The sequence below is a fragment of the Falco biarmicus genome, chromosome 8, assembly GCF_023638135.1.
Source record: "Falco biarmicus isolate bFalBia1 chromosome 8, bFalBia1.pri, whole genome shotgun sequence".
In the NCBI taxonomy this organism is placed as follows: domain Eukaryota; kingdom Metazoa; phylum Chordata; class Aves; order Falconiformes; family Falconidae; genus Falco; species Falco biarmicus.
The window spans coordinates 58,263,103-58,288,993 of NC_079295.1; the positions used below are offsets into that span (position 1 = coordinate 58,263,103).

General features: G+C 56.2%; 1 protein-coding gene across 5 annotated transcripts in view; it reads right to left on the reverse strand.

Moving 5' to 3' along the window:
* Window positions 1-8,350, reverse strand: part of LARP1 (La ribonucleoprotein 1, translational regulator) — a 47,176-nt gene extending 38,826 nt beyond the window's left edge. For 2 of the 5 annotated variants that reach the window (XM_056349636.1, XM_056349632.1), the window contains exon 1: window positions 7,922-8,349. In XM_056349636.1, coding sequence (XP_056205611.1) covers window positions 7,922-8,273 — 352 coding nt within the window. In that variant the 5' untranslated portion in view covers window positions 8,274-8,349. Of the gene's footprint in view, window positions 1-7,921 lie in introns of all 5 variants that reach the window. The other 3 variants (XM_056349635.1, XM_056349634.1, XM_056349633.1) reach the window with 2 other exon arrangements.
* Window positions 8,351-25,891: the final 17,541 nt, after the last annotated feature.

Consider the following 25,891-nt stretch of genomic DNA (forward strand, 5'->3'; position numbering starts at 1 on the left):
CGAGTTACCAGGCAGGTAAGACACTAATCTCCCCACACACCTTTTCTCTTACTTTCCCATCAACAAAACACTACCCTTTCCTCATTTTTGTGGCTTTTCCAATTTCATACTTGTTTCCCCACATATTTAGTCAGGAAAAACTCACCTCCTCCGTGTTTCAGACTTCTTAAAACCTAATGTATTTAGCCCTGAAAACCCTCCGTTCCCATGATGTGTGCATCCAATAGGCGAGTCAGAAAAGTCAAATGACTGGGAGGAAAGGAGAAGGAGATAAGCAGCCCCCCCGCCCCGAGCCCTCCGCCCAGCTGGCAGATCCCTTCCAGCGCGCAGCCATGCCCTGCAGACTGCAGAGTCACCCTGCAGGAGCACGGCACACGCCACCGCTCAGCTGGAAAAACGTGCTCAGCAGTGTGCTGGGAAGGGACTGCTTCCTCCTGCCACCCCCCAGCCACTGGGGCTGCACCCCCACAGCACCTGGGCAGGGGTGTGTGGAGCAGCACCGGGCTCCCAAGTGTCACCCCCCGGGCAGGAAGGGCACAGGACATTTCTGCCCCCCGCCCCCAGCCTCCCAGTCGTGGTGTAACTCTGGCTCATGCGTCAAGGACACATGAGGTTCACAAGCCCCATCCAAGCCCCTGTTTCTCCCCATTGCCCGCCCCCCCCGGCCCCCAACTACTGCTCTCATCGCCAAGAAGTAACACCGCGGAGCATCAGGGATGCTCGCCCGCCTCCACCTTCCTCGCAGGGCAGGGATACCCTCCTGGGTGCCATCAGAGCCTAGGGCCACTTTGGGGAGCTGGCGAAGCACCTGTGGGCAAGTGGCCAGGTGACAGGCCAGCTCTGCCTGCTAAAGCAGCAGGTTGCAGACCTGTTTCCAGCCACTTCAAGGGGTGCCCGGCAGGAAGCGAACGTGCTTCCCGGGAGTGCAGGTCAGGGCAAGCTGCGCCCGCCAGCACGTTGTGCGTGCCACACATGCTCCGGAAGAAACCGGAGTGCCATTTTCTAGATCAAACAAACAAAGGACACGTGTGTCACCTCTGAGTGTCACCAGAACCAGCACTGACAGACCTCAGTCACACCAACAGCCACCTTCACTGGCCATTTCTAAAGCAAAAAGAGGCTTCCACCTGACCTGTCGTGCCAGAGCATCCAACCCAGCCAGGGCCACCACGGTCTCCTCCCACACACTGTAAACCCCAACCTATCCACTGCAAAGATCTCTACCAAACCTTCCGACTTGTGACCATGTAAAGGAACTGAATGACTCAAAAAAAAAAAAAAATTAAAAAAAAAATCACAACCACCGCAGAGTGCTGAAGCAAACTGCCTGCTGCATGTTCCCGTACCATACTGCAACACACGGGAGTGTCGAGGCAAGCTGCTACTCCTAAGTCAGCTTTCCTCCAGAAGGACACTGAAGGTAAACCACTGATAATGCAGGTATTAGATCAAGCCAATTCACAGTCCTCCCTCCCTCCCTCTCCTTGCATGCCACAGCAGAATATCCCCCACCACATGTAGCTTTAACACTGCAGGAAGAGCTCCTGATCCTGGCAAAATCCATAGCAAGTATCACAGCAAAGATGGGACGGATGACTGGCTAAGGATGACTCCAGCAGCTCAACCACCACCAGCAGCCCGGTGCAACACCGAAACCAGCAGAGCCACAACACATCACATGCCCACTTGCTCCAAAGAGGCAATCCACCGGGCCTGCCCACAGAAGCCCCCCAAAATGCAGCACAAATGCATACTCTGACGAGGAAAGTTCAGTTAGAAGCGTCTTCTGGGAACCTGTGATTACAGGGTGAGCCTCTGCTTAGAAACATGTTGACACTTGACCACCATTTCCACAACCCCTTCCCCCTCTCCAAAGGCGTACCTTGCGCAGTATTAGAATTGCCACCAGCAAACCTATTTGCACCAAATGCCTTGTGTCAGATTTTACTCCACGGCTGTGGGACCTTCGTATGTGCACCCACTTCTTTCAGCCAAACAATCCAGACTGACCCTGACCCGGGACTCTCCCCGCACATAAGTCTGGTAATTGATTTATTCAAGGCCAAATTCAGTTCCCATTTGTTCTGGTCTCCAATTATTGTTGCGCAAGTACACAAATAGCTGCCTTAAGTTCTCACAGCACTGCATTAATTTCTTCAAAGCCTTTCTTTTACCTCTTCTCTCTCTGACCTGCTCAAGTCATACAGCTGTATCATTTACTGCTAGATGTTCGTATTAGCCAGTTATTTCAAGGTGAGGAGGAAACTCTACCAACTCCACTGAGATCACTAACAAGGACCTGGACCTGCAGAGTAAGTTTTGAACTGAAGCCCTGTCTCAAGCAAAGAAACGGACACATGCAGAGCTGGCCACGCCAGAGACCATACATCCACACAGACTACCCAGAGCTTTACCCAACTCCAGCAGACAACTTCTTGCCCTGCAAAGCTCCACCTAGATGGCATTACCACCACAAGAGCACCCGGCAGTTATCACCAAGGCTGTACTGCCTCTTTCCCCGAGCTCCCTGTGCGCACAGCAAGCCAGGGATTTGACAGAGCCAGCGGCATGCAGACTTAAGCCCTTGGTTGGAAGTCAGCAAAGGTTCCAATGCCAAAATGACCAGAAGATAAATAAAGACCGTAATGTAAACGCGTATCGTGGTTGGGAATGAACAAAGCTCACCACTCCCAACTGGACTTACGGTAAGAATAGAGCAAAAAGCCTTCCCAGCTCTCCTACCAGTTCTCTGCCAGAGCTACAGAGAGGCCACTGTACCCCCATTACCTGGTTACGGAGATGAAAGCAGAGCTCCTCTGAGAGGTGCACCACCACCAAGGACACCCCAATCCTCTGGCGGTATTCAAGCGTATTTAAGTTTTCATTAAGATGATTTTAAAAAACCTTTGCTGTTTGTAGCCATAGTAACAGTAAGGATTAAAACATTCAACCTGGTCTAGATGGCACAGCTTTCTAAAATGCCCATTCCTTATTCAGCCAAACAAGCACCACCACTGAGGTGGTATCAGAGATTCATTACAAAGTTTCGAGTATGCAAAGAGCAACCTCACTCTATCCAAGTTGGCATTTGGCATTCCCTTGAGGATAATTTCACACTATTTGAGCACAGTAAAAGGATCAGGTGTCATAATTTGGAACAGAGAGCGGAGCATTGCAGCCCCAGTGCCCCCATTCCCAGCCCTGCTTTTTGCACTTGATTTGTCTTCACACCTGACCCAAGTCCTTCTGCTGCCCAGTCCAGCGATCCCAAATGCAACCCTGGCGGAAACCTCCACAGCACCACAGGCAATAAACATCTTAAAAGGTGATGAGGGCAAGGTGGTGGTTGGTGAGAATCTTCCAGTGACACCTTGGACCTCTGGCAACGTGGAACTGGTGGTCACAGCAGAAGCGCTGAAGCCCAGCAACCAGGGCCAGTGAGTCAGCTCTCAGGAGCTGCGCAGCATTCCCCAGCCTTCCCGAAACAAACAGTGCTTGAACGGGGCAAAGGTCCAGCACAAAGCTGAAGGGCAAAGGTATGGGGGGGGAGGAAAAACACTAAGCTTCATGTTTTTTGAGAGCGGCAAGTTCCAGTTACCCCCATCCTCCCCAACAAGATGGGAAGAGTTACTCAAACGCGAGTTGTGGGATTGGAACAAAACAGTATTTCAGAGAGGAAACTTGGGGCGGCAGGGGGATGACACTCCTGCTGCGATAGCAGCTCTGTTGTAACAACAGCAAGGAGAGCTCCACAATTACGTGCCACGACAGAGCACGAATTGCCCAACACTTTGGAAATAGGTGTGTGCAGCACGGTATCCAAGCTGGATACCCAAGCAGGCAGATGCATGCACCTACCCCAAATGCAAAGAAATGCCAAAGGTAAAAATAAGCTTCCCATACATCTTATCTCCTGTACTGGAGGCTGGTTTCAAGGAAAGCCCTATGGCGAGTTAGTCAGCGAGGGGTGAGAAGCTAATGAATCTTCCCCTGCCTTCTCCTCAGTACTGGTAGCCAACCCAGGCTCTGCTCTGGCATAAAGCAACACGCGCGCTCTCTGAACAATAGTCAGCTAACCTGGTGCTTGCTGCTAGCAACTAAGGTGTGCCTTCTGGAAAGTACTGCTTATCCACCCACTGCATTTGTCAAACGGCAAGCAAGAAACTCTAAGAAAATAAAACACCTCCTGCATCTCCACTAGAAAATACACTGCTTTTCTCCTGGCTGAGCATTTACAACGAGAATGAAAACCAGCACAGAAGTTAGTGCAGGCGAAGTCGGCAGTTGCAGTACCAGTCATTAAAACCTGCGTGTTCTTACTTCCAAGATGTAAACGGCTTTAAACATTAAGAAGTGCCAAGTGCCTTGATGCAACATTTCTTGAAATAAATCCAGCAGGTTTTCAAAACGGGGTGCTGTTAACACCTGTCTGCACCAATGCTTGCATCAGCACCAGTCCTGGTGCAGGGCACAGTGGAGGAGTACAATGTGTTCCAGAAGGTCGAGCTGTCTTAACTGCAAGCCACTATGTAAGAATCCTCTATAAAAGAATTTAAGAAAATACTTTCAATTTTGTTTATAGCCAAAAGCTCAAAGCTGTTTTTGCCAGAAAAATGCTTCCTTTGCTACCGCAGGCACACATACGACCATCGTGCCTTCGCCAGTCAGGCTGCTGCTGGCTGCATTTATTTACATGATAAGAGAACAGGCAATAAGGAGAGGACAGCCACACAGACCTGTTACTAGATCATTAGAGAGTAAAAATGAGGCATTGTTACCAGCTCTACCATCATCCCTCACGAGCAGTAAGCAGTGCCAAGTACAAGACTTGCCACATAGGACAGGTCCGTGTGTTTGCTCAGGACTCAAAAGGATCCCCTCTGCTCTCTTGCACACCGACTCTGAAACGCACACAAACAGAAACGTAACACGCATCTTGTCAAGACACCAGGAAAAATTTCTGGTGTGCCACTCCAGCTGAGCCTCAGCCTCCACTTACAGCATCAGCAGTATCACTGTTGTCTAACTCGATCTAATGGTTGCTCCACTTACTGCCACGCCGTTGTGCTTTTTGGAGGAGGGGTTAAGCAGCAAGGAGACGCTTTGCTTCAATAGCCCTCCTTCCTGAAAAAGGAGAAACATTCACTCAAACACCCTCTAAGAGACCTCACTGCCAACCTCAAGCATAAAAATGCTGCAGCAGGTAGGCAAGACACCAACTTCTGAAGATAAATCCTAATCAGTCCAAAAAAAAAAACCCACACAGTTCTTCAAGCCCTTACATCAGCACCCCCAGTGCATTCAACTTTACCAGTTGCAGTGAGTCAAACAGTTCAAAACTGGAGGTGGGTTTGTTAAGCTTTTCCCTATCCATACTCCAACACAGACAGTAGAAACTCGCAAAGATCTTGAAGATGGCTCTGTTTCCTCTGGGCCAGAGCTCAATGCCTTTACTTTTAGAAGCACCAATTCCAACACAGACCATTACAGAATGGGTAAACACCTAAGGAGTAGGTCTTGTCCATTAAATCTGCTCCACGGGTCTATAATTAATATAATCATTCTAAAAAATTAGGGTTTTCAAAGCCTGTAAAACAAGTCACAGAAGGATCCCTTTATCTTTACAGAGCTGTCCTCACTAGGCTCCTTGGTCTTCTCACTACCTATGGCAGGATGAGGGCTGGAAACATTTAATGTCTCCAGCATGCAAAGCACTACTCTGAGAACACGGCTGGATCATGAGCCATGGTTTTTCTAATCTCTGCTGAAAAACCAAAAACATCCAGTAGTGCCTTTCCAGAGTTTTAAATCCACTTCAAGCGTACAAAGGAGTCACCTCCCTTAGGTGATCCTCCTGGAGGTCACTGCAACATGACAACTCACCACACCAGTACAGTCTCACACAATTCACGCTCCGTTGTTGGTTGTTGTTTTTTTTTTTTGTAAGCATCTGCCAAAAGAAATCCTCCACCCAAAGCAGTAAAGACACAACTGGAGCCTGCAAACTCTACAAGAAGGTACTTGGGTGAAGGGCTGCCAGGCAAGGTCAGCTGCCAGCCTGCCTCTCCTGGGAGTTTGCCAGCCATGTTTATTTTACACGTTTTCTCTCTTCTGCTAATGAACAGGCAGCAAAAGAAACAATGCCCCAAGAGAGGAGAGCCAAGCGGCAGCATCTGGGGCACTGCAGGAACCAGTCGCTGCTGCTAAGCATCCCAAAACGCACCACTAACCAATTCCATTATTTAAACACCTTTGGGAATACCAAGACAGTTGTGCTGGGCCCATGAAAATTCTGAGTGTTGCGGCATTACTCCCGCACCCTACCACAGGGTGGACACATGCTACTGACATGCTCTGTCCCTAAAAAAAAAAAAACATCTCAGGAGTTACAAGGGCCCCCTCCTTGTGTTGGGCAGACTGCCTCAGTTTCTGCTGGCTTTGAGGAATCACACAACTTTGCGATGGGCCTCATAACGAATCTGGATGCGCCTTAGAGAGCCTGAACTGGGAATGTTCAATCTTGCCACTTCGCATCGTTTGGTTTATTTCTAGGGACTGTTACCCAAGAAGGCAGCATGATGCAGTGCAGCTTTCATACAAAGGAGCTACGCGACCAGTTTTATGTCATACCGCAAGAGACAAGTGCGGACAGCAACGCTGGCCTGGATTTCGTTATGTTTCACTTATGCTGGCGCGTACAACGACAACCCACCCCACAATCTGAACGTGGACTTTTACCTGGTGCAATTAATTCCTCCTCTGTACTCCCCGTTAAGATGACAGCTTTCCAGGTGGAAAACGCAGAGCTGTCCATCTTCCAAAGATCAATACCTCTGATGAATCACCACGCTAAGCAGTAACAGTTCTTGCAAAACACTAGCAAATACAGTAATTAGGAATCTGGTATCATATCTGGCAGTGCAATTTTAGAGTTAACAGGGGAAGGCTGGAAAAATTAAGAGAGTCTTTCCCAAACAAGAGGTTTAGTGAAAACTTCCGTGTTTTCCTCTTCCTACCGATTCCCTCGAAGCAGGTTTGAGCGATGCCCTCCCGGTAAAAGCAGAACCTATCCCTGCTTCCCACGAAATGCTGATGATCTGCGGGTCCAGGCTTTGCTGACGACGGCAGCGGGTTACAAACGCGATGTGGACAGCATCACCCCGCGGGACGCTGCCCCTCCGCTTCCCCACGGGGCTCCCTTTGCGGGGGGAGGGGGGCTCGCGGCTGACACCCCCTATTGCCGGCTGCGGCGTGCAGGGGCCGGGCCGTGCTCGGCCGCAGCCCCCGGCCCCGCCGCCGCCATGAGTCGGCAGAGAAAGGCGGCGCGGCCTGCGCGCCGGGGGCGCCGCTGCCGCACACGTGGGCAGCGCCAGGCCGCGGGCCGGGGAGGGCCGCCGGGGGGCGGCGGCGGGGGGCGCCGGCGGCCGGGCCGCGCTCCCGGGGGAAGCTCACGCCGGCGGCGGCGCCCGGGGAAGCGACCACGTTGCCTGCGCTGCGGCGGAATGCTGGGAGCGGGGGGTGGGGGGTGCTCGCAGCGGGGCGGCCGCCGTGTGCCCGCCGCCCGGGGCCCGGCCACCCAGCCCCTCGGCCGCCCCCCGCCCCCGCCGGGCCCTCAGCCGCCCCCGCGCCGCCCCCCACCCCGCCGCCTCATGGCCGCTGCCCGGGCGCGGGCCCCGCTCCCCTCCCCCGCACACGCGCTCCCCGCCTCATGGCCCCGGACGGCGCCGCCGCTTCCTACTTCCAGCGACCCCCCCGCCCGCCGCCCCCCTCACGCCGGCCGCGGCCCCGTTCCCCGGCAAGGCCGCAGGCGCGGCGCCGTCCCCACGCCGTGCCGCATGGCGCGGCCGGCCGGGGCGCGGTCGACGGCGCAGCCAGCCCCCCCCCCCCGGCCCCAGCCCTTGCTCCGAGCCCCGGCACCCACCTGGAGGCGACTGCCCGTTCACCGCCGGCGCGGCGGCCGGGGCGTTCTTCGTCCAGGGGTTCACCTTGGGCGGCGGGGCCTCGATGAACTCCCGGCGCCCCGCGCCGCCCGCCTCGCCGCCGTCCTCCGCCTCACCGCCCGCCCGCAGCAGGCTCTCCTTCTCCTGGTTGTTGCTCTCCTCCTTCTGCTGCTTGGCGCTGGGCGGCCGCGGCGCCGCGGGGCCGCCGTCGGGGCCCATGGGCGGCTCGCCCTTCTCCCGGCCGCCGTCCTGCGGCGGCTTCAGCACCAGGGCGCGCTCCTCGGCGGGCAGCAGCGGGGCGCCGGGCAGCAGCGCCTCCACCTGCGTCGCCATCTGCGCGCCCCCGCCCCGCCGGGGAACTCCCCTCGCACGCGGCGCCCCCGAGCCCCGCCGCCGCCGCGCTGCCCGCCCCCCCCCACCGCCGCCGCCGCCGCAATATGGAGACGCGCGGGGACCACGCGACTGCCGCGGGGGCGCGCGCTGCGCCGGCCCGCCCGCCCGTGCGCGCCGCCGCCGAGGGGAGGGGAGGGGAGGGGCGGGGCGGGGCGCGCCCCCGCGGGCCGGCCGGCGGCGCGCACGTGCCTGATGCAACGCCCGGCCGCGCGGGGGGCGGGGGCGCTTAAAGGGGCCGCGCGGCCGGGACCCCGTCCGGCCCCGGTCCCGGCCCCGGCCCCCGCGCTGCGGGACGGCCCCCGCCCGGCTTCACGCCCCGGCTTCACCCCGGCGCTGCCGGCCGGAGGGGACGCTGCTCCGGCTCGGAGTCCCGCTGCCGGCTCGGTGGGTCCGGGGCTCCCCGCTGCGGGACGCACCCCGGGCCGGCAGCGCGACGCTGCTGCAAGAACACGAGTGGCGGGGGGTGGCCCCGTGAACCGGGAAGCAACGGTTGGCACGGGGATGTTGCTGCAGGCTTCGGCCCACCGCCGAGGGACGGGGATGCTCTCTGGTACCCACACCCGGGGATAACGGCCACGGGCAGTTCCCTCCCCAGTGGGGGTGCAGGAGGGGGCCCGGTGCCCTGGGGGCACAGCCCTGTTCGAGGAGCCCCTCCTGTGTCCTGAGCCTGGCGAAACCCACAGACCTTCCTTTTGGGGAGGTTAAAATATTGGATTGATCTCTAGCTGACGGGATGTCACTCACTTGTCATCATCATGGGCACCCGTGGTGCCTGTCCCCTCATCCTTACAGCTGGCGAGGCTGTCCCCCCGCCGTGTGTATGTGCGCCCGGGCCATACACCTTTCAAAGGCGACTTGCACTGCCAGTATTGCTCAGCACGACCTGTCTAATTCACATAAAAGTGCCTCTTTCATTCATAACAAGCCTCTCCCGGCCTTTCCATAGCATCATTTAGGTTGGAAAGGACCTTTGAGATTATCAGGTCCAACCGTTTTCTCTGTAAGGGCGAGCACACCGCTCCACTTCTCCCAGAAAAGTGCATCTGGAAGCCCATGTGTGTGTCCTGTAGCCCAGTGTGTCCAGTAGCCCCAGAGAGACATCTCCACAGAGCTGGTGGTGTGACCCGCCGCTGAAGATGCAACTCCTGGCATGGAGAAGGATGAAAAGCTGATCTCACAGTGGAGCTGTTAGAAGGAAAGAAGAGGGTGAGAGAGAAACATGAGCTCAGCGCTCCGTTTGGAAGGGCGGCAGCGTCCACGGGCTGGCGGATCTGCAGAGGGAGTCTCAGGCTGTCGGGGATGCTCCACTGAGACCATCTCAGCTCTCTGTGTCCCTCGGTCCCCAACCCCTTGGCTCAGAGGTGTGCCACAGCCTTAGGGATCACCAGTGTGTGCCACATCCCAAACACGTTTAAGAATTTGGCCGCTAAAATTCCAAAAGGAAGTTTCTATGTAACTCCAGCTGGCCTGGCTGCCTGGCTGGATTGCGGAGGGGATGCTCTGATACCTCAGTTGCAGCAACACAAGCCGTGTCCTGTACCCCATGTAGCCCAGTCCCTGATTTTCCAGGGGTCGCTGGGCTCCCCACAAGCACGGCTTGGGGGCTGCACAACTCCCATCGGCCCGGGCTGCCCTCCCTGCCAGCCAGGCTCCCACCTTTACCCTCTCTGGGAGCGGGTCCTTGGAAGGGGAGTACAGGCGTTGCTGGTCGAGGAAGCTGCAGCTGGGGGATGTGCAGCCCAGCGGGGTCCCTGTCCTGTCCCCCAGCCAGGGCTGAGCATTCCTGCCGCTTGGTCCCTTCGGGATGCGGCTCTGCCTGCTACGTGAGCGGGAAGGAGCCCGCGGTGGCTGAGAGCCAAACTGGCTTCCAAGCTTCCAGGCAGGAGGGAGCTGGGGGAGTCTCACCCTCCCCACTCACATAGCGGCCAGCCAAGCCAAACCTCAGCAGAGTTTTAAACGTTAGGAAAAAAATGCATGGGTGAGGGGGGAGAAAGAGAAGTGTCTGGGCAACCTTTCTGCATCAGCCACAGGGACAAATCGCCTTGGCTCGTCAGCTCTCAAACACCCACCCTTCACGTGAAGGGAAGCTGGATGAGCACCAACTCCAGCTGGTGTAAACACGCCGGCCGTGCCTAGCAAGCTCCACGCGCCCCACACCTCCCTCAGTGTCCCCACCTCTGCTGGTTCCACCTTCCCCTGCTCTGCCCAGCATCTACGGCACTGGGATGGATATTCTGCTTCGCAGCTCCAGGGATTTGCTGTGAAGCAGCCAAGAAGTCTCTGCATTTCTGTAGCACGATTCACCAGGAAGAAATCCAGCTCTGCTTTCCCCAAATTCAATGAAAGCACTTAACTGTCACCCCCAAGCCTGCTTCTCTGCCTCATCCTTCACCCCAGACGTGTCCCTGTGCCTGCCTGGGCCACACCGAGTGGCTCTGGGTGCTGCCTCCCAGCCCCGTGCTGGCCCCGCGCAGGCTCCCAGGGAGCAGGCTCCAGGGAAACTCCTCTGCAGAGCAGTGATTTGGGCAGGAGCTCCCCACCTCCCTTGCTCCCTGTACAACAGCTTACTTATTTCTCCCTGACTGAAGCGTGGCTTGCATATTTACCACAGATCCCTGGCTGCTCTGACGCTGGCCTGGGGGTTTAAAGATGCTTTGATGGTGGCTGTTAACATCTTTGAGCATCTTGCCTGGCCCTGCAGATCCCCAGTTCCATTTCTGCCAGTCTGGCGACCTCACCGAGGGTCTTGACCCTCCCTTTGGGAACAGCTTTAACTCAGTAGCCTGGCACGAGGGGTGTGCCGGGGTGGGGGCGGGGGGAAGCACAAAGCAGCAGATGTGACCGATCTACCCCTTAGCTCCACCATCCTGCCTGGATGGCAGCTCAGCCCCTTTCTCAGGTCCCATTTGCCTAATTTTGTTTGGCACTGGGAACAGGAGATCACCATTACACATGTTTCCTACAGTTTTGCTCTAGTCCGGTCCAGAGGACCGAATGCCCATCAGCAGCTGCAGCACACTCTTGACCTCATCTCTTTTCCCTGCATCCAAGGGCTGTGCTGACCTTGCAGTCAGCGCTTCTGAAAGGAATCTTCTCCTCTCCCCAGCACCTCCAGACCAGCTTGCTTGCTGCCAGCCAGTGCCAGTCACACTGCTCCCTGGTGAGATGAGTAAAGCCCAAGCCTTACACGTGGATGGCAGAGTATTAAGGCTCAGGCACCTTTAATGCTTTGCAAAAGTGAGAGGGGATTTTGCCAAGGAAAGCCCAAACTTCCTATTCTGAGTCATATGCTTTGACTTATTCATGTAGTTGCTACTGCTCCTTGAAATCTGCCAGGCAGGAACTTTGTCAGGGATGATGCACTCAAGGTTGGGCAAATTTTCTTGCAGCAACCCTGCAGTGCCGCCCTCCAGCGAGCCCAGCTGCCCCAGATGGGTGTCAGAGTCCTGCTCCCATGGGACCTGCAAATGCAGCGTGACTGACCAGACTGCAGGGCTACCTCTGGCATCCACAGAGGAAAAGCTTTTCAAAGGATACCCAGAGCTCATTCCTGGAAAAGAAACATTTTCTCTTCGAGAAGAGGGTGCCACACTGGTGCAGAACCCTAAGATTGAACAGGGAATTTTCAATTTCAAAAAAACCTGACAGTTTCCCACTGAAAAATATGTAGCTTGCCCTCAGGATCCTCATCAGGAAACTCTAACCCATCTCAGTCTCAGGTTCGCCCCCAAAAGCTGTGGAAGCCCAAATGCCAGTCCCAGTTTGCAGCCCCAGCAGTGAGTGGGGTTGAGGGCAGGCTGCCAGCAAGTCCCTGCCACCCTGCCATGGCAGGTGCCTCCCAACCCCATCAGGCACCTATTAGTGTCACATTGTGGCCATCACAAAGGACTTGAGTACTTTTAAAATGAAACACCCAAACCCTCTGCTACCCCACATACTGGCCTTTCAGCCTGCTTTAGCTCAGAAACAGAAGGCGCCCACTCCCGCATGTTTCTGCTGAAGAGACCTCCTCCAACATCTCCTTCTTCAACGCAGCTTTTAACCTCTCCTTGCTCCGTGTTTTTAACCCCAGAACTCGTGCCCCTGCGCTGGGAAGAGGGGCCACGTACGAAAGCATGACACGCAGCCAGAGCAGTAAACTCCCCACTTCTCCTGCCAGGGCAGGGAGATGAAAACACACCGAGTGCTCCCAGGCAGTCCGGTGGGCTTCTCCTGCCTGCAGCCGTGCGATCCGGAGGGATGGAAGGTACTCCCCGGCTCCGAGATAAACGCGCCTGGACCCTTCTAGCAAAGCATGTGAACGATCAGCATGAAGAGTGAGTGCATTCGCACTAATAAGTAATTTTCAACCTGTGTAATAAAACAGCAGACACTAACGAGTTCCATTACAGCCCAATTAAAAAGTGCTTTCACTTAGCAGGACTCCAGGGCCCAGGGGCTGGGGCTCGGCGGTTTGATGTTGCAGCCCAGCCCAAGGCACTGTGGTGCTCAGGGCACCCGTGCCACGCGCCGGGTGGAAACCAGCTCCCATCAGCTCTGCGGAGCCGCTGGTCCCTCACCGCTTCCACCCTCCTCTGCCCACTGGGAAGTGGTGCTGTGAACGTGTTTGTGTCGGCAGCGTGCTGCGTGGATTTTCCTGGTATTAAGAATGAGTTTTAAATGAGACGAAATATCCTGTAATTAAAAACCTGAAGTCTGCCGTGCATTTTTTGCATGCTTTTAATCAAGGGATTGGAGGGGGGGGGGGATTTCTAAGCATACATAACTACTTTTATCGTCACAAGTTTTTCCTCCAAAATCCACAGTTCTTGTAGGAATCTCCCACAGCCAATAAGTAACCTTGCCTACTCAAGAAACATTCTGAAAACGTCCCCGTTTCCTAGTTACTGATGACATTGGTTGTAGAAAGCAATACCTCCTCTAGACCAGAATTTCCCACCTTGTATATTTTGCTGTAGATATATCAGCTCAGGGTTGCTTAACACGTCCCTTAAATCTTTTCAGTTTCCAGGTGCTCATGAAAACGTGGTGTAAGTTGACCACCGAGGCTGAGATTTTCTTCAGTGGATATTTACCCTCCATGCCACCCCTCTGCCACCAGAAATTTCAGCAAAAATATTTCAGACACTTTTCCACAAAGCGATATCAGGCATAAATGCTCCAGCATGCTTCTTCAAAATGTCTTAAGCTCTCTGTGCTTCAGATGAGATGTCCTGCATCCCTCCCAGATCCTGACCGCCCACAGCAGCCTCAGAAGTCCGTGCCTCTCTGCCACGACACCTTGCACCAGAGCTGGCAACATACATCTTTCTGCCTCGTGCCTAATGTGCAGGGAGGCACCAGCCAGCAGCTGCTCCGTGGAGCTTGATTAATTCAAGTGGTGGCAGCTTGTGCAGGTGCTCAAAAAGCTCCCAAAGACTTAAGGTAAGAATCAATAAGATTTATGGGTGGAATTGCTGGGATATTTTCCACTAAGCACCTAAGGATAATTAACAGCCAAAAGGCTTGGAGTCAACCACCAAAGTTATGAAATACTAAATCAGATGCAGCTCCCGGCAGCTTCATTCACTCCTTTTGCAGGCTCTGTGTTCATGACAAAACCATCAGCCATGCACGGCTGCAAATACTCTCTTTTCCCATGGGACTCCTGCTCTTTTCAGTGACTGGCAGTTATTTAAATATTTTTTTACCCCTCTGCAGTCAAAGCAAAGCCCTGGGCTTTGCCATTCAAATCCTAGCCTGACCCACAGCACAATTGCATCGCTGCCGGGTGTTTCTCTGGCGAGCAACACACTAGGGTCTGTGCACTGCACTGATGCATACAGATCTGATGGGTGCTGTTCTCCCTGGATAGCTAGGGAACTGAGAAACAGTGAGAAGGAAAGTGAAAAGCTTCTTGTTATTACGTGTGCAAGAGTTCAGGCAGCCAGCAGCCCAGGCTCTGATGGGCATCACGGGGGTACCAGAGGAGGAGAAACCAGACAGGAACCCCATCAAGAGCCAGTCCTGAATGGTGGGGTTGAGCTGCCTGGCTAGATCTCCCACAAGGATTTCGGGTCTCCTGCCACCACCCACAGTGAAGGGTCTGCACACACCCACTCCCCACCCAGCCCAGCCTGGCTGCCTGCCCCAGGCACCAGCCGTCACACCGTGGGTGGCAAAGGACCTCAGGAGGGGACCGCACGTCTCTGTGACCAAGAGCTGCATCGTGCACATAAAGAAAGGGGATGAAGCGAGGGCAGCTCCATGCCTGGCTCTGTCTGACCCCCTGAAGTGACTAAATGACCTCCCTTCAGCTGTGGTGATGTGTTGTCATGCTCCTGGGTGCCATGAGGTTCTTCCTCCTCTGCTCATTTCTGCTCCCATCCCTGCTCCTGCTGCAGGGAGGTTTCTCTGCTGAGCTGGTTTTCCTGGCTTTCCTCCCCACTCTGTCACCTGGGGAGAGCTCCATCCTGCACTGATACTCCTCTGGCAGCCAGCATCTTTCTCCCGAGTACCCAGCACCCGGGGTGTGGGGAGGGGGCACGGCTCCAGCCTGCTCTGAGCATCCTCTCCACTCTACTCGTGCCCTGCAGCAAGCCAGGCTCTCTGGCTGTAACTCCCACCCAGCCTCGCCAGCTTTGTGTTTGCTTTCCCAAATATTTTGCTGGTGCAAAGAAAACATCAGCCTGCTGAATCGTGAGCTGAGCCACCTCCACCCCTGAGCTGAAGGCCCACAAAGTGGGAGAGATGATAAATCGGAAGCGAAGCAATGCCAAAGCACAGAGCGGCACACACTGGTCCTCCCCACCCTGCACCAAGCTGTCCTGGTGCCACCAAATCAAGCTGGGGACAGTCCCCTTAGCAAGGACGCTGGCATCACCACTGAGCCTCCCGATAACACCCCGTCAGCAGCTGATCAGCGAGTCAGAGGTAAAAGGGCTTCAGTAAAGTGCAGTGCCAGCACCTGGCCGTGGCCACCGCTGTACAAGCATGGTCTGTAGGACACAGGCAGGGGGATTAAGAGATCTGTGTCAGCAACAGGCCTGTGTATACAAACACAGCAGCTAATAGTGCTCATGTTCTGCCTTTGTCCCCAGGGAGGTCATCGGGGATGGGAATGGCTTGCGGAGGGGCGGACGTGTGATGTCCGTGTCAGCCCTCCCTTCAGCCCAGCAGCCAGGGGGGCGACAGGGCTGGGGACAGCAGAGCTCCCCTGTTCCCCTGCCCACCTCCCTGCAGAGACCTGGACTGTAGTGCTGTAGTACCTGGAAGGTTGTAGGGAGCTCCCTGGCTCTGTAGGAGCCCTCAGGAGGGCTGGAGAACCTCACCTTGTTCTGGAGATGGGAGTAATGGAAAGGAATTGCTCCGTCAGTGGTTTTAAAAAGTCAGCCCAAAGCCACTGTAGGAAAGGCTCATTGAGATCAGCAGCTGCAAAAGCATCAAGTAAGTATCTCTAATTAACCCAGAACACAGCATGTCTGCTTTCCCAGCTCCAGGGGGCAAGCGAGACTCTGGGATGCTCATGGATACACTCCTGTAAAGCATCCAGGAGGATCCTGAATCCACTACCCACGGAGTCCCAGTGCACCAGGAGTCCAAGCTGTAAGAGGCTGTATTTTATGACTTTATTCTTGCTCTTGCCTCTTCTGCCCCTGCACTTCCCAATGAGCTCCTGAAGTTCTTGACAGCCAGGTGAACAACAAGGGGAAGAGACCCATTCCAGGGATCTGAGACATCCTGTGCCTCCAATGCTATCAGGGGAAATTACTGTGGGATGGGACTTTAACCGTAAAGCTGGGGATGCAGTGGCTATGTTCTGTGCTGATGCATTCATTTTTACAATTACATCAAGCAAATGAAAAAGTCCTGATGATGTTAGTTGATGGAGGTTGTCGTGTTAGTGACAACTACTGACCAGCTCCAGCTGTGTTGGGTGAAAGGGACCTCAGGCCAGAAATGCAGAATTTGCAGGTGGATTTTGTTATATTTTGGCTGCCCGATTTTGCGGTGACACGAGACCTTTCCCTCACCTGTCAAGACGGACAGTGCTGACCTGTGAGGGAGTCTGACCTGCCGGGCTGGTTGCTAGACTCTGAACTTAAACCATGAGCAAAGTAAATGCAATGTAAAACTGTGTGTAGAGGGAGCCAGGATTTCTCACCTATGTTTCAATCTGATTTCATGCTTCTCAGCTAACCTGGTTTTCTCCTAAACAGGTTTTCATCTGACAGCAAGCAGGGCCAGGACTTCAGAGTGGAAACAACAGGAGCCAGACAGCAGCTCATCCTCTTCAGAGACACCTTTCAGGTCCTCTCCATCCTCGGGGAAAAAAAAAAACAGGGGGAAAAGCACATACTGTCCCTCGCTACCCCTGCAGGCTGCTTCCGAGCTCCTGCTCCCACAACAAAGTCTTGCCCCTGTTTCAGTAAAGCTAGTGCAAGCTCAGCATGGGACCACCCCAAGGCAGCACTGAGGGCTTCCCAGCTCTCCAGAAACCCTTGGCAGCAATTTCTGTCCTGAACCAAGATCACCCCACAGGTCTGCTGGGCAGGAGAGACCTCTTTTACACTTGAAACAGGGTTTTTTGAGTTCGCTTCCAGTCTACAGCCTTATCTTATTATTTTGTAATTCCGCTCCTAAAGATGCAAAACCAAGGCTCGTGCCAAACCAAAACATCCCCGCAGTTTATCCGAGTGGGGAGGAACACGAGATGGTAGCCCGGAGCCTGGAGCGGGACCGCAGCTGGAGCCTGCAGAGCAGCTGGGGACAGTTAATGCTGGTGAGGCAGAAGACCTCCCCAGTACAGCAGAGGAGAAGGACAAAAGCCATGTTAGAGGCTGCGTTGGACTTTCTCTCCCGTCTGGTGGGACTGGGCCACCAAAGAGGGGAAAACCCCAGAGCAGCATCAGTCCCTGTGCACACATCCCTCCCCTCCTGCACCTGTCAGACCACCGGCCCCTGTTGCTCTTCCCAGTGGTTCCTGAGGTGGCTTTGCCCAACACACTCCCTCCGGCAGGCAGGAGCCATCCACACCATGCCACAATTCCTGTGCCAGCACTGGTTGCTTCTGCAAAGCTGTTGATTTAATAATTTACTTTAGCAAACCTCGTTAAGGCACCTCTTGCCTTTCTGCACATGGTGACAGCACATTACAATTGCCAGTAATACCGGTGGAGGCTGGACCATGGAACCACTGGTGCTCACACTGACTGCGGGGCACCCAGGCACATCATCTGCTTGATCTTCAAACACAGGCAGCTCCTCCCAGGGCTCCCAGCCCCAGGCTCCTGGGGGGGACCAAACACTTCCATGTTGCCCCCTTTCTAAACAGAAGATCTGGTGACTGATGCAGGGGCTCCAACTGCTCTTTGGGGACTACTTGGGATGGCACTGTCCTTTCACAGGGCAGTGGAAGATGCTCCATGGAGGTTCCCCATGTGCTGCTGTTTTGGATGCTGTGCCTAGTGAAGCTGTTCTCCACGCAAGCCCTCTAGTGACCCACTTGGTTTTGTGATAGCCCAAACACCAGGAAAACCCCCAGGAAAATTGCAGTGAGGTCGGATGCTTACGTTTAAACATTTTGTAACACAATGCGTAACCCTTTTCATCCCGTCTTGAGGGGCTGCTGGAGGCCAATCCTACCCCTTCATCCCATTCGAAGGACAGGGCAGGGCTTGGAGCCGGCTGCTGGGCTGGACCTGTCCCAGGGGCAGCTGCTGGTGTTCAGTGGGTCACAACACCAGCACCAGAGCAATCAGGATTTGTCCTTCTCTGGAAGAACCAGTTCCCCAGGTAGTGGCAAATGGTACTTTCCCTTGGGCAGAGGCCAGGGACCCTGTCCTGCTTGGTGTTGCTTTTCAGATAGGCAGGCTGCAAGTCGTGTGGTTCACATGAAGAGGGGAGATAGCGCAGCCAGGCTCTGAGCACAGGGCTCTCGGGAGTGGCCAAAGGGACCGAGTGAGCCAGCAGGGCTTTGCCCATGATAAAAGCTTCAGCACCTGCGTGTGTAATCAGGAGAGGGCAGCCCTGGCTCTTAACTGCATCTCTGGTGAGCCAGGCTGGGTGGGGTGACACAGGCACCCAGGACACCAGCACCAGAGATAACTCAGTGCCCCAGGGGGCAGAGCTGGCAAGGGAGAGAGGGGGCTCCCTTTGACAGGGAGAATTTCCCACCACGGCAGGTGCTGGTGCAGCCCAAGAAGTCATGCAGCTGTGGCGGGCTTCTCTGCATGGCCGGTCCTTGGGGAACTGGCGATGCTGGTGCTGGTGCTCCCTCCCTTGAACCAGGCGCCAGAAGGAGAAATTCCCCCATCTCTGTTTCCAAGGAAAGGAGAGCCAGAGAGTAAAAGAAAGCTATTTATAGGGGTGTCTCCGCACCGGGGACTAAAGACCCTCCACCACCACCATCCCCATGTGGTCCCAACCACCTCCTCTCATGCTCACAGGCACTTGCAGACTTGAGGACTTGTTACTTGCTTGCAGCAGCCTTCATGTGCCCCTGTGGCCAGGATTGGGCTTCTTAAAATCATACATCACCAAAGCAGGACCTGGCCACAGCTTTACAGCCCCCACCATGCCTCTGGGGACAGCTCAACCCTGTTCCTGTGCCCATCCTCCTGGCAGGAGCTGCTCCGCCAGCAAGGACTCCGTGCTCAAAAAGCAGACACTGCTTTCTCTCTATTTTTAATACTTTTTTTTTAACCAAGTGGGGTGTTAGAGGAGCCCGGTAGGTTGGAGAAGATGCTCCCAGCTCCCTGCCAGGGGTTAAACTCCACACACACACACACACACACCCCTGCCCCTGTTTCTTTGAGGGTGGCATGGCTCTAAGCCTCTGGCTGGCTGGTGGTACAGGGCTGGGTGCTTGCCAGCCCCAACCTGTGACTCAACAAAATCACCCGCCTCTGTAAACAGGCACCCCAGAGCGTCCCAGAAGGGGGGTGTCCTTGGCCCCCTCCCAGCATCGCCTGGGTGCCGGGTGCCAAGGGAGAGCTTCGACTGCCTTGGCCAGCCATGCACCCCGTGGGCTCTGGCTGTGCTCCCAGCCATTGAGCAGGTGCCATGGAAAACCCACTGAAAACCTGTTCATGGCTCTTACAGCCTGTACTTTGCTTTTTTTTTTTTAAATTTTATATTCCCAGAGAGTGCTGCTGGGGAAGGGGGCTGGAGGGGGTGGGGGGGGGGGGGGGGCTTTCCTCCTCTCCCTGGCCCTCAGGGCTCTCTTTTGAGAGGGATCAGAAACCACCACTTGATGCAGTGGGAATTGTTGACCCTTCCCGGGAGGGATGAGACCCCAAGATGGAGCAGGGAGAGATATTTGGACCGTCACTGTGCCACTGTGCCCCACGGAACCCTGGCAAGGTCTTGGGGGCAGCTTTGGGATGCCGGGGAACCGGGGGGGAGGGGGGGGGGGGCGATGGCGGGCAGCCCAGGGCCAGCTTGAATTTGCCAGCGTGCTTCCCTTTTCCCGCTGGGAAAGGAGCCAGGGCCACAGGGCCGGGGGAAAAGCCCCTGGTCAGCTCAGCCTGGCAGCGCGGCCACCCCCGCAGCGCGGCGCTGGCCCGGGCCCCGCTCCGCTGCCACCTGCCGCCCGGCTACCGGGGCCAGCGGCGGGCGAGCCCCCCCGTGCCCCAGGGCAAGCCGCAGCACTGATTTTCTCAGCTGGGGGATGTCCCTTTCAGCCCCCAAACATTAAACCCAGCCCTCTCCTTCTTCCAAAAGGGAGGCGTTTGACCTGCGCGGGCACAGGGTTTGCTTGGAAAGCAGCAAGCCCCGGGCAGGGCAAGTTCTGCTGGCAGACAGCTGCCTGCGGGAAGCCTCCTCCTGCCTGGCTTTGGCCCAGAAATAAATCTCAGGAACAAGTTGGGATGTTTGCAAAGTGTCCTCAGAGCAGGACGGGTTGATACGCCCTGGCTCTGGCTGGGACTGCCAGCTAGTCCCCGAGATAGCATCTCAGCTCCCAGAGCCGGCATCCCACGGCGCCAGTGCCAGGTGACACAGCAACACTTCTGCAAGAGTGATAGCCTTTGTATACATACAGACGCAAATATCTATAGGTACAATAAATTTATATAAAATCCCATTTTCCATGGGTTCCCAAAAGAGGCAATTTTTTGTTTCTGTGTCTGCTGCTCTTGGGACCAGTGAGAGCTGATTCTCTCCCTGTTTCCCCAAATCTCAGCTCCAGACACCGCAGCTGCTACCAACCCCAGCTACACCCCGGAGGGCTGGGCTGGCAGAAACCCCAACAGTGAAAAAGCTGAGAGGTTTCAAGCTCTGGGAAAATCTGGAGAGAATTTAATGGAACGGCTCCTAAACCCTGCTGTCCCTGCAGTGCTGTGTGCTTGTTAGGGATGGGAGAGCCAAACCCCCCGAAAACAGGGAAAGCCCAGCTGGGAGGATGTGCCGAGGGCTGGCAGGGCTGTGGGGCGGCACAGTTAAGTCACCCCATGGCACCCCTCATCCAGAGGTGCATCTCTGCATCCAGTGACCCTTTGGGTGCCAAATATCTGCCTTTTCCACCACCAGCAGCCAGACCCAAGGTCTCTGCTGCGGGCTCCAGTGGCTTCCAGTCATTTACCCGAGTGTCCAGGCGGTGGCACATGTGGACTGTGGCCAGTGGCTCCACTCGGGGCTTGGTCCAGTTTAGCTCTCCTGGATGGGCTCTGCAGCCATTCCCAGGTCACCTCCTGCCCAGGGATGCTGCTGGCCAGGTGACAGTCACCTGTGGCCACAAAGTCCCTGCAGCACGGGCAACACGTACATCCCGCATTGCTCCTTCGAGTTTTTCCCACTGTGAATGAGCAGGGAGACAAGATGGAGCTGCAGACAGGCCAGGCTTACCAGCTTGGCCCTCAGCTCCTGTCACTCGCAGATCTGGCACTACCCTGTCTGTGCTGCTCTGCAGCCACCACTGACAGCAAAGCAGAGCCCTCCCCGGGAATCCTGCCTTCCCGCCACCCCCTGAGCAGGGATGTACACGCAAGATGCGCTTGCCTGCCAGCCTGCCCACGCTGCCTGCGCCCTGGGAGCCATTCGCATCCTGCCCAGCGCAGTGCTCTCCCTCCAGCACTGGTCCTTTCCATGACCAGTGAGGATGAGCTGCCAGGACGATGACGTACCAAGGTAGGCGGGGGATTCTCTGGCTCTCCAGGGGTTTGGCCATTGCCAAGCAGCTGCCTGAAAACGTGCCCAGCCAGCAGCTGCCAGAGTGGCAGCACAAATCCGATGCTGGGTTGGTTAGTCCCCTCCTGGCTACCATGCAGGTCCCACGGGTTTCCCTCTAAACTGGAGGTGGGCATGGATTAAAAGAGCTCAGCCTGGAGCATCCGTGCCTGGCTGCCTCCCACAGGACGGCTTGTGGACAGGGCAGAGACACCCATCTCCTCCCCCAAGAAAACTCTTACAGCTGCAAAACCAGGATCTTTCCCCATAAAAAATCCCTTGAGCTTTTCTCCAAATATCAAACTACTCTGCTTATTCAGGGACGACTCACCTGGCATATGGATGTTATAGCCACTCTTGGTTGTTGTGTTTGGCAAAACACCAAGGTGCTAGCTGAGTGTACTCTCGTTGACACATCCATCCAGCTCCCAGGGCCACCATCACTCTCCTCTGAAGTCCTGGTGGGAGTTAATCTTCTTGGGGGATCTGTGTGCCATGGTGCCATTTGGGGCAGGTGGCATCACATCCCACTGCTGCCAGCCTGCAGCAGAGATGATCCAGCACTTGGCACTGGAGGGGAAGGGCTGGGCTGGGGTGTAGGATGTGCAGCAGGCTGGTCCAAAAGGAAGGGGGGAACCATACAGGTAGTAAGTTCATAAACATGCTGGATTGTGTGGGGGGGTTGTCACTGCAGGCTGCTGCCTCTCATGGTTATTGGGAAAAGTTTCAAAAGGATCATCAGCAGTAAGCGCTAGCCCATGGGATGGGAACCATATGGGGGGAAGCCATGTATAGGGACACAAAGTGAGGCAGAGGCCAAAGGGCATGTCCCATGATGGCCTCACAAGCCACCTCAATCGCAGGTAAAGGGATGTGGCAGCCTCTCTGGAACCCTCCTCCAACCTCTCACCTCCATCTGGGGTGTCAAGGGGTTCACAACAGGGCTGTCCCCAAAGCCCATCCCCTCTGAGCCCTGCAAGGCCCTGCTCCCACTGCCACACTGACACCTGCAGGAACATGGGTCACCCCACCTTGGGCTTCACTACCATGGCTTCTGCTCCAGTTGACTCTTAAAGATGGCTGTAATTCCACAGAAGTGCTTCAGTCCCATGGGAGACTGCACTGCCCTGCACAGTACTGCACTGTCCTGCATTGCATTGCACTGCTCTGCCCTGCACTGCTCTGCCCTGCACTGCACTGCCCTGCACTTCACTGTCCTGCCCTTCACCGTCCTGCCCTGCATTGCATTGCACTGTTCTGCCCTGCATCCCACTGCCCTGCCCTTCACCGTCCTGCCCTGCATTGCACTGCACTGTTCTGCCCTGCATCCCACTGCCCTGCCCTTCACCATCCTGCCCTGCATTGCATTGCACTGTTCTGCCCTGCATCCCACTGCCCTGCCCTTCACCGTCCTGCCCTGCATTGCATTGCACTGTTCTGCCCTGCATCCCACTGCCCTGCCCTTCACCGTCCTGCCCTGCATTGCATTGCACTGTTCTGCCCTGCATCCCACTGCCCTGCCCTTCACCGTCCTGCCCTGCATTGCCCTGCCCTGCATCCCACTGCCCTGCCCTTCACCATCCTGCCCTGCATTGCATTGCACTGTTCTGCCCTGCATCCCACTGCCCTGCCCTTCACCGTCCTGCCCTGCATTGCATTGCACTGTTCTGCCCTGCATCCCACTGCCCTGCCCTTCACCGTCCTGCCCTGCATTGCATTGCACTGTTCTGCCCTGCATCCCACTGCCCTGCCCTTCACCGTCCTGCCCTGCATTGCATTGCACTGTTCTGCCCTGCATCCCACTGCCCTGCCCTTCACCGTCCTGCCCTGCATTGCCCTGCCCTGCATCCCACTGCCCTGCCCTTCACCATCCTGCCCTGCAGAGCACCCCAGCACTGCGCCAGCCTGCCCTGCACTGCATTGCACTGCTCTGCCCTGCGCTGCATCCCTGCACTTCACCCTCCTGCCCTGCCCCGCACCGCCCGGCCCGGCCCCGCAGCCGCGCAGAGCCGCGCCCCAGCCCACCGCCGGTGCTGGCCGCTGTCTCCGGCTGTCACCAGATGGAGCTAACGGCCCGCCGGGCCCCGGCCCCTGCACCTGATCCCCGGGGCGGGGGGCTCGGGCCGGGGCTGCGCGGGGCTGGAGCTGCCCGCGGCCGGGCGGGCCGGGGTTCGGCAGCCGCAGCGGCCGTGCCCGACACCCATCCCCGACGTGGCCCACGGCCGCTCCGCCGGGCCCCTCGGCACCGACGGCTGTGCCAGGCGGCCCGGGGGAGGGTGAGGGGCGTCAGCGGGAGCGCGGGGCCCGGCGGGCGGGGGGCGCATAGCGGGGCCCGTGCGGCCCGGCCGGGGATGGGGGAGCCGGGGGTCGGGGCTGCCCCATCTCGGAGGCTCGGGCTCCGCCGGGATGAATGCTGGGGATCAGGCGTGGGATGCTGCGTTTGATGGATGGGGCAGGAGGCCGGCAGGGATTTTCCTCCCCTTCTGGGGTTAATCCTCCCCTGCCCGCCGCAGCCCTTTGATTGCAAAGCCCTGCAGATAAACCTCCTGAGGCACCGGCAGACAGCAGGCACTCACCGAAGGGATGCGGGCAGGAGCGTGGGCTTGGGGAGATACAGGATTTGGGCGTTTTTCCTGCTGGCTATGGAACGTGCAGGCTCCTTGCAGCCTCGGAGCCACCCTCCAGAAAGAGAGAAAAGTGCTTTTCTTTTTGTAAGTCTTAATTAATTCTGCTTATTTAACCAAAGATCCAACTTCACATTAAAAGAACCATCGAAACCCCAAATGAGCGGTGCTCCCCACCCTCTCTGTTTGAATGAAATCTCTCCAAAGCCGTAGCGCTTCAGCAAATCACTAACACACCCGTGAACATGCGGTTTGGGATACAGCAATAGCCACACCGCTCTGCTGCTAGCCCCAGCCAGTTTTTATCACACACGTATAACAGCCATAAAAGCCAGCCTGGAACAAGCAGGGTTGTTTTTGCAGGAGTGGTCGAGTTTCAGATTTTAATAAGCCTCAGCCCCCTCGTAATTTTTCTCTTTAAAATGCCAAAAGGCACCAGCCCAAAACAAGGCTTAGAAAATTCCTGTAAAATAGCTTGTAAGCGTCTAAAAGCCCCTGAGCTTCCCCCTCTTGGGCTTAGAAATGCCACCTCTGGAGCGGTGCCAGGGGGCGAGGGGGGGCTTGGGGAGGCCTCGCCAGTGCCCATCCACTTGCAGAGCAGGAGCTGCTGAGGGGACACCGAGCAGTCCAGGCTGTGCTGTGACAGAGGGGGGGTTGTCAAGCCTCTCCAGTCAATTTGGAGACAGACAGAGCTGCTGGAATGGGGATGGCCAGCAATGTGGGCCAGGGATGTCCTGGGCTCATGGCACTGCTCTGTGTCCCCTGCCTGGCCACCAAGCTCCAAACCCCACGCCGGCACCTGACTGCTCCCCACGCAGCCTCATCCAGCCTTGCCTGAAAATACCCTTCACGTAGCCTGGCCCAGGCTTGGCTGTACCCCTACGGTGCCTGAATCTTTTGTCTTAATATCTAAACTTTTAGCTTTCTTGTTGCAAATTAAGTTGATTACATCTTGGCCCAGCTCCAGCAGACCCTGAGACCAATTGATCACCGTTGTCTCAGAGGTCTTGGGAAGATCTTATCGTTTCCCCCTCTGTCTCCAGCTTTCTAGAGAAAACAAACACCATCTCTTTGGCCAGGTTGGACCATCCACTTTGTCACCCCTGCCACTGCGCTGACTCCGAGTGTCTGCATCCTGCCCCAGACTAGCAGCCCTGAGCTCTGCAGGACTCACTTTGATCGGTGTTCAAAGGAGGAACCCCAATGCCCTGAAGACCACCCTAGGTCACTTGCTTTGCCTACGCACTTGAGTGCACACGTGAGTTGAAGCCAGACGAATGACTCGCTGGCTTCAAATGAGGTTTGGACACCTGGGCTCCCCCTTTGGCACGTGTCGGCCCCGGCATGCCTCTTTGTGATGCTGCATGCAGCGAAGCACTCTGCCATCTATTTTGCTCAGAAACACAGCTCTGGTTTCCAGCAAACGAGGTTCACCCATTGCTGGACGTGGGGCATGGGGTCCTCAACCCTTCAAGCCTTGAAATTGAGTCAGGACATCACACTGCATCACAGCTCGGGCTGGAGGGACAGAACTGCCCACAGGCTCCAGGCTGGGGGGTCCTTGAACCCTCACCCTTCCTGTGAGGGATGACCAAATGCCCATGCACATCTCCATGCACATCTGCACACCCAGAGCTATGCACTGCCTATCCAGCTTTGCAGCCAAGGGTGCTCCAGCCTGAAGGTGGAACGAGCCAACCCAGACTGCCTGGAGGATGCTGTGCTTTGCCCAACTGCCTCTTGACTTCACTTTCCCCAGTGACCAACACCCCAAATCCCTCTGCATTT